This window comes from Amia ocellicauda, chromosome 5 (assembly GCF_036373705.1).
Source record: "Amia ocellicauda isolate fAmiCal2 chromosome 5, fAmiCal2.hap1, whole genome shotgun sequence".
NCBI lineage: Eukaryota > Metazoa > Chordata > Actinopteri > Amiiformes > Amiidae > Amia > Amia ocellicauda.
In genome coordinates this window covers 50,568,392-50,580,589 of record NC_089854.1, presented here as the reverse complement: position 1 = coordinate 50,580,589, position 12,198 = coordinate 50,568,392, and the positions used below count along the sequence as shown (strand labels likewise).

At 41.0% G+C, this 12,198-nt stretch overlaps 1 protein-coding gene across 1 annotated transcript in view; it reads right to left on the bottom strand.

Annotated features, from left to right (window-relative positions):
• Positions 1-12,198, bottom strand: part of pde3a (phosphodiesterase 3A, cGMP-inhibited) — a 183,785-nt gene that overhangs the window by 63,639 nt on the left and 107,948 nt on the right. The window contains exon 3 of the mRNA XM_066705599.1: positions 4,359-4,619. Coding sequence (XP_066561696.1) covers positions 4,359-4,619 — 261 coding nt within the window. The remainder of the gene's footprint in view (positions 1-4,358; positions 4,620-12,198) is intronic.

The window sequence follows — 12,198 nt, the reverse complement described above, 5'->3', positions numbered from 1 at the left end:
TGGTGTAATGGTGTGGGGGATGTTTTCTTGGCACACTTTAGGCCCCTTAGTGCCAATTGGGCATCGTTTAAATGCCACGGCTTACCTGAGCATTGTTTCTGACCATGTCCATCCCTTTATGACCACCATGTACCCATCCTCTGATGGCTACTTCCAGCAGGATAATGCACCATGTCACAAAGGTCGAATCATTTCAAATTGGTTTCTTGAACATGACAATGAGTTCACTGTACTAAACTGGCCCCCACAGTCACCAGATCTCAACCCAATAGAGCATCTTTGGGATGTGGTGGAACGGGAGCTTCATGCCCTGGATGTGCATCCCACAAATCTCCATCAACTGCAAGATGCTATCCTATCAATATGGGCCAACATTTCTAAAGAATGCTTTCAGCACCTTGTTGAATCAATGCCACGTAGAATTAAGGCAGTTCTGAAGGCGAAAGGGGGTCAAACACAGTATTAGTATGGTGTTCCTAATAATCCTTTAGGTGAGTGTATATTTATATAGAGCCCTTTTAATAAATGGGAAGCAATTAGCTTCATGGTGGTGGAGAGGCAGGAATGAATGCCTGGGAGAGGAGACTAACAAAGAAGAGAATCGGTTTTGGAATTACGGTAACAAACTTTGGACTTGGCTTTTGAACACAACTTTGATTATGGACTGAATGGTTTGCTATGTGTTTTGTGTTTGTGTTTACTGTTAGATATCTGTTTAGAGAGGGACCCATATATGTTTAGTTTAGGATCGAGAGAAACTAGGTGTTTATTTAGTTTGTGTATGTCGTTTTGATTAGATAATAAATAAATTATCACTTTGCACTATCCGCCTTCCTGTTGTTTTCCTGAGCCCCGCCTTTAAAAGCCCTGGCATTGTGTCCAACCTCACAAGGGGGCACAATATATATACACTGATCAGCCATAACATTATGACCACCTGCCTAATATTGTGTAGGTCCCCCTTTTGCGACCAAAACAGCCCTGACCAGTCGAGGCATGGACTCCACTAGACCTCTGAAGGTGTGCTGTGGTATCTGGCACCAAGACGTTAGCAGCAGATCCTTTAAGTCCTGTAAGTTGCGAGATGGGGCCTCCATGGATTGGACTTGTTTGGCCAGCACATCCCACAGATGCTCGATTGGATTGAGATCTGGGGACTTTGGAGGCCAAGTCAACACCTTGAACTTGTGATTCATCAGACCAGGCCACCTTCTTCCATTGCTCCGTGGTCCAGTTCTGATGCTCACGTGCCCATTGTAGGCGCTTTCGGCAGTGGACAGGGGTCAGCACGGACACCTGCGGCTACGCAGCCCCATACGCAACAAACTGCAATGCACTGTGTGTTCTGACACCTTTCTATCAGAACCAGCATTAACTTTTTCAGCAATTTGAGCTACAGTAGCTCGTCTGTTGGATCGGACCACATGGGCCAGCCTTCGCTCCCCACGTGCATCAATGAGAATTGGCCGCCCCCATGACCCTGTCGCCGGTTCACTGCTTTTCCTTCCTTGGATCACTTTTGATAGGTACTGACCACTGCAGACCGGGAACACCCCACAAGAGCTGCAGTTTTGGAGATGCTCTGACCCAGTCGTCTAGCCATCACAATTTGACCCTTGTCAAAGTTGCTCAGATCCTTACACTTGCCCGTTTTTCCTGCTTCTAACACATCAACTTTGAGGACAAAATGTTCACTTGCTGCCTAATATATCCCACCCACTGACAGGTGCCATGATAATGAGATTATCAGTGTTATTCACTTCACCTGTCAGTGGTCATAATGTTATGGCTGATCGGTGTGTATATATATATATATATATATATATATATATATATATATATATATACACATAATTTTATTTATTTTTTCCCAACTGCACTGCCAAGTAGACATTCTTAAAATTTTTATTAAATAAATATTTAAGACTCTATCAAGATCTTGCATAGTGCAGCATATAATGACAGCTTTTGCTGCAGGAAGCCACCTACAGCTCCAGGTACCGACAGCTATGAAAAGCTGTCTGCATGAACCTCACCTCTGCTTTCTACTTTTTGGACATAATAAAATGTAATAAGGGTATGCAAGGTAGAAAAACCCAAAGCAGCGGTCTCCTCCCATCAACTCACTGCTGCTTCCCTGGAAGTTCAAAGAAGAAAGAACAGTAGAAACTTTTCTCACTAAGCCTAATTCCAGAGTCACTATGGGATGTTTTTCTACAGACAGTTAAGATGATCAAAAGTAGGCTAAATTAATAAATATAATAAAAGATGCTGATTTAAAAAAAGAATGTTTGATAGATGATTAAGCATCCTTTCTAAGTGCCTCCTTTCTTCCTCAACCATGTGAGATCTTTGCTAAGGTAAACCAGCTAATCATTTAAAGACATGCACATTGTCCTAGGATTAATTCAATCTTTAACCCATCTTCCAGTCATAGATGAATTCATAAGGACATTATCTGTACCAGCACAGCTATTACTTTAACTTGTAACCATACCTAAAAGATTGAGGAAATTCTTCATATTAATAACAAGACTGTGGCCCAGATTAAATGCAAACTTTCACCCACCTGCCGATCACAAATTAACAAAGTACAGAAAGTATGCCATTAACATACCCATTACGTGATGAGAGATCTTAGATTTGCATGTTTATCCTTTTACTCAACAGAAATCATTCAAGGCACACACCAGGTTTTTAATTTACAATGGTGATGAATTTAGGCCACATATGTTCCTATTTCTATGTCACATTTATCTGTCCAGCCCCCTTCACAAAGGAAGCAATACCTGCGAAAAAATGAATCCAACCCCCCCAAAGAAACAGATAAGTGTTATCTCATTACTAGTGTTTGGTTCTTTAACTTGGTCCTGTCTTAAAAAAGGAATGGAAATATAATTGTTTCTATCAAATTAATTAATCAGGTGGGGTTTTATTTTTCTTAGGTAGAGCTATGAACATCCCAGTCTATGAAACGTCCTACATATACACTGGCAGGAAACTGAAATGTTCTTGTAAGAAAAATGTAAATGCTACTGGTCATAATCAACATAGTGATACAGCAATAAACAGAGCAAGGGGAATGTTTATTGATAACTATTTTGAAAGTTATCATTCCAAAACTAGTTATCACAAAATAAGTATAATAGACAAGCCAATTATTCCCCCTGTAAAAACTTTCGTAATTCCCCCAAAACGTTTTTAAAAACCTCCATCAGAAGCAGGTGAGAGACAGGATAGACCAGGTGTTCCCACAGATAATGAGCAAAGTTCGGTCGAACACTGAGATAAATAAAATACGTCTGCAGAATGGCCCAGCTAAAATTTGATGAGATTCTAGCCTTGAAATATAAGACTTTAAAATCCTGAAACTGAGTTAATTAGGATGTGAGTACCCTATCTATCAGATGAAGCTGATTGCATCATATTTACTTTCTGTGTATCCTAAGGGGAAGAGGGACAAAAAATACCTTGCAAATTTCTCTGAGCATGTAATAAATAATTAAATATATGAATAATGAGTAAATAAAATGCAATTAATTAATCCTCTCACGACCTCCCCATCTCCATGCATCAAAGCCAGGATTTGTGGACACAGCCTATTATACCACGTTCACACACCAGACTGATCTGAGCGTGATTACATGGAGTTTTCTGTGTTGCTCTAAATTACTGATGAAGCTTGCACATTACTGAATCCCAGAAGGGATTCTTAATCAGTATGAATTGCATCACAAGCACTTTACATAGAGCCACCTACAATTTGCTCTGCATTGGATTTCGTAAAAAAGTACTGTAGAATATAAAAAGCATTCAAAAAATGTACATAATTTATTGCTGCATCAAGTTCCACTACGCAAGCAGGGATAGAGCAGGCAGGAGGCAATCTCTCAGCTTCCAAATGTTTGCTGAGATAAACTTTACAAAAAGATAAAATAGCATTCCTCAAGCCTACTGTGACATATATGGATAAACTAAGTACTTGAGTCTCACAGGCAAGATGAAAACTGTTTTGGCAGGTAAAACTTAAGAAATATGTCAAAACAAGCAACACAAACTGAAAATTTCTCTCCTCTGTTGGTGGAGGATGAGATACACAGCACATAGACTCACACACACTTGCACATATACACTTACAGACATTTTTGCACACATACACACACACACACACACACACACACACACAAACACATATAGTTAATATGCAAATACATACATAAACAGATGGGTAGGCAGACACAGAAACAAACATGCACCCAGATGGGAGTGACAAGACAGTGGAGGCAAGGAGGGGTGTTGGAAAAACCTCATCATATCCCCCTTCCCCTGAACCCTCCCTTCCCGAATGAGTACGATACCTTAGGAATGGCCAGTTTCTCTCCCTTCTCAGGTCCCTCCTCTGAATCAGAGCAGGTGTAGGCCTCACTGAAGGAAACCAACGGATTGACACGTGGCCGGTGAACAGGCTGGAAGGTGAGCTGGGTGCTGAGGAGGTTGCTGACCGCTCTGAGGGAGGTGCAGGTGTTGGCGGGCAGAGAGGCGTCGGCCAGGAGGTCTGTAATGAGTCCATGAGCCTCTCCCATCACTGCAATGTCCACTGTCACACTGGTGCCCGAGGACTGTTACAGAGAGAAATGCAAAGAGAGAGAAGGAGGAAAAGAGAAGGAGAGAAATGAGGAACACCTGTGTGTGGAGTGGTCATAAACCAAATTCTGAGATTCTGAGAAAGTGAGAGATTGAGTGAGTGAGGAAAAGAGAGAGAGAGAGCAATAGCCAAGGAGGGAGAGAGGGGAAGAGAGAAATACAGACAGAGGGAGAGAGAGACTGAGCGAGATAGAGAGTAAGAGAGAGACAGTGACAAAGACTGAGGGAGAGACAGAGACCCGAAACCTTGCACAAAAGACTGGCGAGTTTTTATGTCGTACTCCTGTCTCTGCTCAGATAACTCACAATATGAAAAATCATGCCGACAGGCAACAGCTGCCATTCAGTATGTAAGCATTGTTTTTTTTTATGAACATCATTAAGATCACTAGTGGAGGATGAAAGACAATTTTACAGGATTTCTGAAGGACAATAAGTGATTTACATTTCAAGTACCACAGCTTTACAATAACCTGATATTCACACATAGACCACTGTTTTAGAATGTACTACCTTTAAATAACTGGGTTCTTTTCGTACATGGTTTTAAACACAAAGGAGTTAGATATCAATCAGGGTGAATTCAAAATGTAATTTTTTTACTTTCTGTTTTGTTTAGAAAATGCAATAGTACTACTATCTATACTTTTTTGCTTGTTTTTCAGAAGGAAAGTTATTCATACACAACATTATGTTTCAAGATTTCATTTACATATCTATCTATCTATCTATATACCTTGTTGGTTTCCTGCCAAATTAGACTGGCATTTTCATACATGCAAACCAATGCATCAACTGGATGTTTGAGAGGGTTTGGGTAGTACAGGAGGAGGTATGCTAAGAACGGGCAGTTATGTTGGAACTCAGAATATTTTGAGTAAATATGTGTTTTATATATATATATTAAAATTTGATACATTCATTTGAATGTAGTTTTAAGAGTATTTTGTGTTTGTATTTTCATTTATGCATATTCAGCTGTGATCCTACAGAATGTGAAATGTCATTGGTTGCCAGGGGATTTTAAAATTACAAAATGTAAATCTATCTATCTATCTATTACTGTCTGGAAATTCACAATGCTATAGCAACTTCTACAGTACATTTGCCACTGCAGATTTCTAAGCTATTTTATTAGGAGAAAAAAATACATAGACTGTTATTTACAGTAAATGGATATGCAGTCAGTAAAAGCATGGTGTACACCATTTTTCATCTCTGTGGTTCAGAGCCCAATTAGGTCACTCTCGCAGAAATCAAATTTAACTTGATGCAGTACTTACTGATTGGCCCACATTCCACCTACCATTAATGATTCCATGTAATAAAAAAAGTATTTATATTTCTCAGAACTGGAGAGTGTAGCGTCTCAGTGAAGCAGGAACAATGTGACATGGTAACACATGATGATCCCTGGATACTCCCAACCACACACACACACACACACCCCTCAAAATTAATTATAGAATAACCAAAACATCTAAGTTCCCTTCCTGACAGCCTGGCATAGCCAGAACAAATACATGGATAAACAGGCAGAGGAACAGAACAATAGGTAGATCAATTGATATTTAGCAGGATAGACACAAAGACATACAGAGGGAAAGACAGATGCACAATATTACATGTGTAATTTTAGAAACATTTCCTGATGCTACATCTAAGGTATAGGTATAGTATGAATTTGTAAATTCAGCAATTGTGTGATATATGAATTACAAACAGAAGAAAAAACAGCTTTGTGGGTCTTCATTCAGTTTTTAATGGCTTTGCTCCACATGACAAATATTTAACTGTCCATTGATTTTAATGACGAGCACAAAGGGACTGAACTCTCTTTGGCTAATGTACACCTAGCACTCATGATACACACACACATACAAAAAGTATCCGTCATAGCCAACCCATTTTCCAACCCTGTGATACACCTTACTCATAAATTGACAAAGATAGGTTATCTGAAAAAGGAAGCAGGGGTTTCTGTGCACTTCCGTAGGAACCTGATCGAAAATGTAGCAAAGCTGTCATTGGCCCCTGCGCACAGAACTCAGAACAGGTCCCTTCCACTTCCTGTTCTATAAAACGTGATGTCAGCGCAGGTTCGTCCTCTTTTGCTGGGAGCTAGGACTCCTGCACGACCTTGCAACCCTTGGGCAGTGCTTCCTTTTTCAGATAACCGGGGTTGCATTCGAACCTATTGTTATCTTTCAAATCGGAAGCACTGCCCAAGGGGGAGGGGTTACTGTATAACAAATCCGTCGCAAGGGAAGAGGCAATGAGCTGATAAGGGAGCCTCCCCCGAGGTGACCACTAGGGGGCATTGGCAACACAACTCCAGACAGGAGCCACAGAGGCCACTTGGGGCCACACCTGGGCTGCCCAGGAGCAAGGACCGCAGTAACACTCTACCAGGAACTGTCTGCAATCAGCATATACAAAGCGGGACTACAGAGGTTAACTCTTACGCACTCTGCTTACAATAGCAAGGCTGTCTGCTCTACTAGTGCATCTAGGAGCGAGGGCATATATCTACTTGCACAATATATGGCTCGGGCAATCAAGCAACTTGTTCGCCCTCCTCATATTAATGTGGCAGTGAACCCCTAATCCTGCAGGAGCGGGGCCACAGGCAACAGGGTCCCAGTGGACTCGTAGGCCATGGTAAGAGTGTCCACAATCCAATGCTTTGAAAGTGCTTGGCCCCGTGTCCACACTCCATAAGACACAAATAGTTGGTCCGAGCACTTATCGTCCTTAGTGCGTTCCAAATAGCACCTGAGGGCCCGCACAGGGCAGAGCAGGTGAAACCAACTCTCTTGCTCTGAAATGAAGGGAGGAGGGAGGAACTCAATAGGCCTGTTGACATAAAATGGAGACAGCACTTTCGGGAGGAACGCAGGGTTAGGCCGTAGCGTGACCTTGGAGCCATCCCCAAACAGACACACGATGGGTGTATGGACAGGGCGTGTAACTCACTCACACATTTTCCAGAGGTGATTGCCAGCAAAAATGCAGTCTCAAGTGACACTAGCTTCAGTTCAGTGGCTCAAATGGGGAAAGTGCATCCAGCATTACATCAAGGAGCCATGCAGGCAGTGAAGGGGTGTGAGGAGGCCATAGTCGTCGAGCTCTCTTCAGAAACTGAGCAGCCAGGAAATGAGACCCAGGGGTCTCACCATCAATCCAGAGATGACATGTGGAGATGGCTGCCAGATACACTTTGAGCGTGGATGGCGACATACTCTGGTCCAATAGCTCTTGTAAAAATTGTAATATGACCCCAATGGGGCAATTAATTGGGTCTTGACTGCCATCTTGGCTAGCAATACTGTGACCTCGTAGAGGGAGCTCTTGCCAACTGAATAGTGGCTACTACCTCATCTAACAGACCCCAGGCAATCAAATGCTCCTGCTCAGGGGCCAGGCCCAAAGCTGGAGGAGGCCCGGATTGGGGTGCCAAAGTGTCCCCTGCACCTGGGACAACAAGTCCGCTCTCACTGGGAGTTGCCAAGGCTCTCCGTTGAGTAGGGCGATCAAGTCTGCAAACCAGAATCTGTGAGGCCACCGTGGGGCTATCAGCAGAACTGTCACTCATTCTCTCCTGACCTTCTCCAGGACTACCAGGAGAAGGGGGAACAGTGGGAATGTGTAAAGGAGACAGCACGGTCATGCTTGGGCTAGCACGTCGATCCCTAGGGTTCCTGAGCGGTCTTGGACAGAGAACCATAGTGTGCAGTTGGTGGACTCTGCTGAAGCAAAGAGATCCACTTCCGCTCTGCCGAACTGGCTCCACAGTTGTTGTATCACAAGCGTGTGGAGGCGTCATTCCGAACCCGGAGGGACTCCCCAGTAGCAGCCCAGCTGTGGGCTGTAGTGCAGGGCGCAAACCGGCAGTAGAGCACCTCTCACGGGCAAGATCTCTTTCGAAGAGACCGAGGCATAAGCCAGGCTAGCACTCCTGCTGTGGACAAAAAACCAACACAGCAAGCAATCGTATAATATATGGCACTATATTACACGTTTATTATTTTTAAATACTCTATTTGTGAATCGAAACTTAAACTGAAAGCGCAGCTGGAGCTCTGGTGTGTGGACGGATATGATCGAAATTAGCTATAAATATAACTATAACTTAGTGAAGCCAGCCAGCCAAAATACTACACAGTTTTTAAGGTCTAATGCAACACACCGCTCACATTCTCGGGTACAGCAAAATGGCAAAAGAGGATGAACAGGAAGTGGGAAGGGACCTGTTCTGAGTGACGTGCACAGGGACCAATGGCAGCTTTGATAGAGTGACGTTTTCGATCGGGTTCCTACCGAAGTGCACAGAAACCCCTCCCCCTTGAGCAGTGCTTCCAACTTGAAAGATAACATACCTAATGCAGCTAAAGATATGTAATGTGCAATGAAAGACTATTTTGGCAATGCAGATTTTTCTGTGACAATGATACTTGAAAAAATAAACACTGGGCAGAAAAGACATTTATATCACAGAGAAATTCTTGAGAAAAGAGTGAACAGATGTTGCATATCAACAAGGCTACACTGACAGTTAATGGGAAACAATTGGATTTGGGGCAATGTAGCTTTAAAAAAAAAGAGAGAGAGACTGCGAGTTACCAAGGAAAGAGAAGAAAAGAAAACATGTTTACTTTGTGTGGCAATAAATACATTATCGATCTAGCCGTCTTCAAATGGACAGATGGGGCTGATTATCTTTTGCCCAATCCAGAACAATCAGTACCACTTCCAACATCTTTCTAGTGACATACCACCGTCATAACACGTCAACCTTCCTACTGTTGCTTCAGTAGTCACACAGAATGGTGCTACAGTAGGATTTGAATCTATATATCCAGGAACAAAACTGCCTCACAAGAACATAGCACCTTAATTCACCAGGGAGACATTAGTCAGGGAGACATTCAACAACAGCATTTAGACTTGGTGGGGTTTGCCTGGAAACAAAATTGTAGAAGTTTTCAGGAAGATGTGAGTTTACAGAGGGAGCAGAGGCCATAACAAGCACACCATGAGCGCGAAATCCTGGAAATTATGTGTTTGTGGTCTTCTTTACTGAACAGACTGCAGCGTTCTATTGGAAAAAAGAACCTAAGAAAGAGCAGTCGAGCAAAACTGGTAAAAAAAAATATATTAAAAAAATAGGAACTCCACTCAGTTGTCCGGACACCGACTGACACACACAAACACCATTTAAGTGCTGTTGTTAATCAGAACCATGTCCTTCTATGGAGTCCATGCTGTGCCTCGAGGTTACTGCAGTGTGTTTGGGGGCCACCATTTTAGTTTTTTCCAGACTTTTTAGTTTTGCTTCTATCTAAACCCAAACTGAGGCATAGTACATCTGCTGTGGCATCTGCTAGATTGTACAGCCCTTACACTCCAATTCCAGAGCCAGGCTGCGACCCCTCTTGCAGTCTCCAAGGCTTCATCTAAAACTGCTCCCTTGCTCCGTCATTACCTTCCCTTGTTTTGTGGAAGTAGTATGTTGGCCATCTTAAAGGAATGCTGCCCCTACCTTTTTCCATAGAGTCCCATTAGCACTTTAATGCAGTTTTCGGTTAGAGTTGTTTCCTTATATATATAAATAAATACATTTATAGTGAAGGGAAATCTCATTCTTTATGTGGAAGCTCGATCCACAGCTGAAGTCAAATTAAGTGCTCAGTCTTTCTAAACTCCTTGTTTTAGGGAGCGTGGGATCCAAAAGCACTAGTGATGATTGATTTCAGGGTAGATTTTCCACACAAATTGTTTCTTGGCCATATCCTCTTGTCTGAGTGCACATATGAAGCTGTACTGCAATGCTCATCAGCTTCACATTTATTCTGCAACATGCTTTTTAAACATACCAATATTCTTCAAGCAGAGGACTGGGTTTCATATTATGCTGTAATTGTCCCACATTCTTTTTTTAAAAGCATGCTTTAAATATGATTTTTTTCTGTTTATGTCACACCTCAAAACATCCCTGCACCATTTGAACTGTGAAAGTGCAAGTTATCTATCCCCTACAGTATTCAATATGATCTAACTGATTTGAAAGCTTAAGTGTAATACCTAGTTAAATCATGAGAAACATAAGGAGTTGTGTCCCATTGGATTAAACTATGTAAATTGGGCAAAACTGAAGGATTAAACACAGCAGTCTTTTCTCTTAAACGTCATGTTGAGCTCAACTACAACATCCTTAAACTCAAAGAAGGGGGAAGGGAACAAACATGCAACCCAAGTTCTGTCATGGAAATGTGAGAAAAAAGATATATATAATTTCACACCCCCGTCAGTAATCACATCCCAACGAGATTAAAAAAAAAAAATATATATATATATATATATATATATATATATATATATAAAAAGGCTGGTGGGAAAAAATATTTTGGAATTCCATTTAGTCTAATGCACACATTGTGCAGTGTGGCCTTACTGTATTGCACCACACTATGCATTTGTTTACAGAGCGTGCTGTAATGAAGGAATACCCAAGACAGAGAATGATACAAACAAATAGTGAATGATCCTTATATGGAGTCAGTGTCTTTCTGTCCTAGTCAAACCTGCGTGTGCACTTAGATCTCTCTTTATTTGGCGACTGGGAATTAAACAAGCTAACATAAACATGCAAGCTACAAAAAATAAAAAATACAAATAAAGTTGATTTAACCCAAGAGTATACAGTATCAAAAAAGAAAAGAAAAAGAAATCTATTGGATACTTAATATAACCTCTGTGAGACCTCTGCAGTTATCACAGTTTATATCCTTGCTTGACACAACATCAATCCATTAAAATTAAAAATACATTATTTTTTAAAATAATGCTATCTGATCAATTTTCTCTCATGTGACCTGCCAGGAACTCAGAATTAACTTTTTAACCTGGCAGCAAATTTGAAAGTCGACCTTCAATTCCTCATAGCATGCGTGTGAAGTTTTGAATTCATATCTCCTTGAGGGATTTTATGGTGACTTTTCCTGTCAAATAAATATTTCCCTATAGTACTTTTCAGGTCTTTATTTTTCCCTTCCTCTGCTTAAGTATATATTACCTTAACTCAGATAAGCTTGTGTTAATTTACAATTAAATTATACAAAAGTATACTAAAACCGGCCCCACATCAATGTCCATTGTTGCTGTTGTAGTAGTAGTAATGTATTATTTCTATAATTATATTAATTATTATTATTATTATTATTATAGGCAGAGTGGTAAACATGTAAAACTTTACACTGATACTAATAGTAAACATTTCTCTACAGATAACTGCAGGGTTATTTATAGTGAAAATCAAAAGAGGATGTGAGACCATGGAAAAAAAACTGCTTATTAAACAAACCAGCTCTTAACCTTTAGGGTCACTTCATGAGAAATAGTGGGTGGCACAAGGGGTTGTAACATCAACCATGACAGCAGCAATACAAAATGAGAGCAATAATAATGGTAATAATCATCTTTATGTAATGTACATTTAAATTAATTATTAGAAAGAAGAATGAAGACCACATTCAGAAATAAAATGAGGAAGAA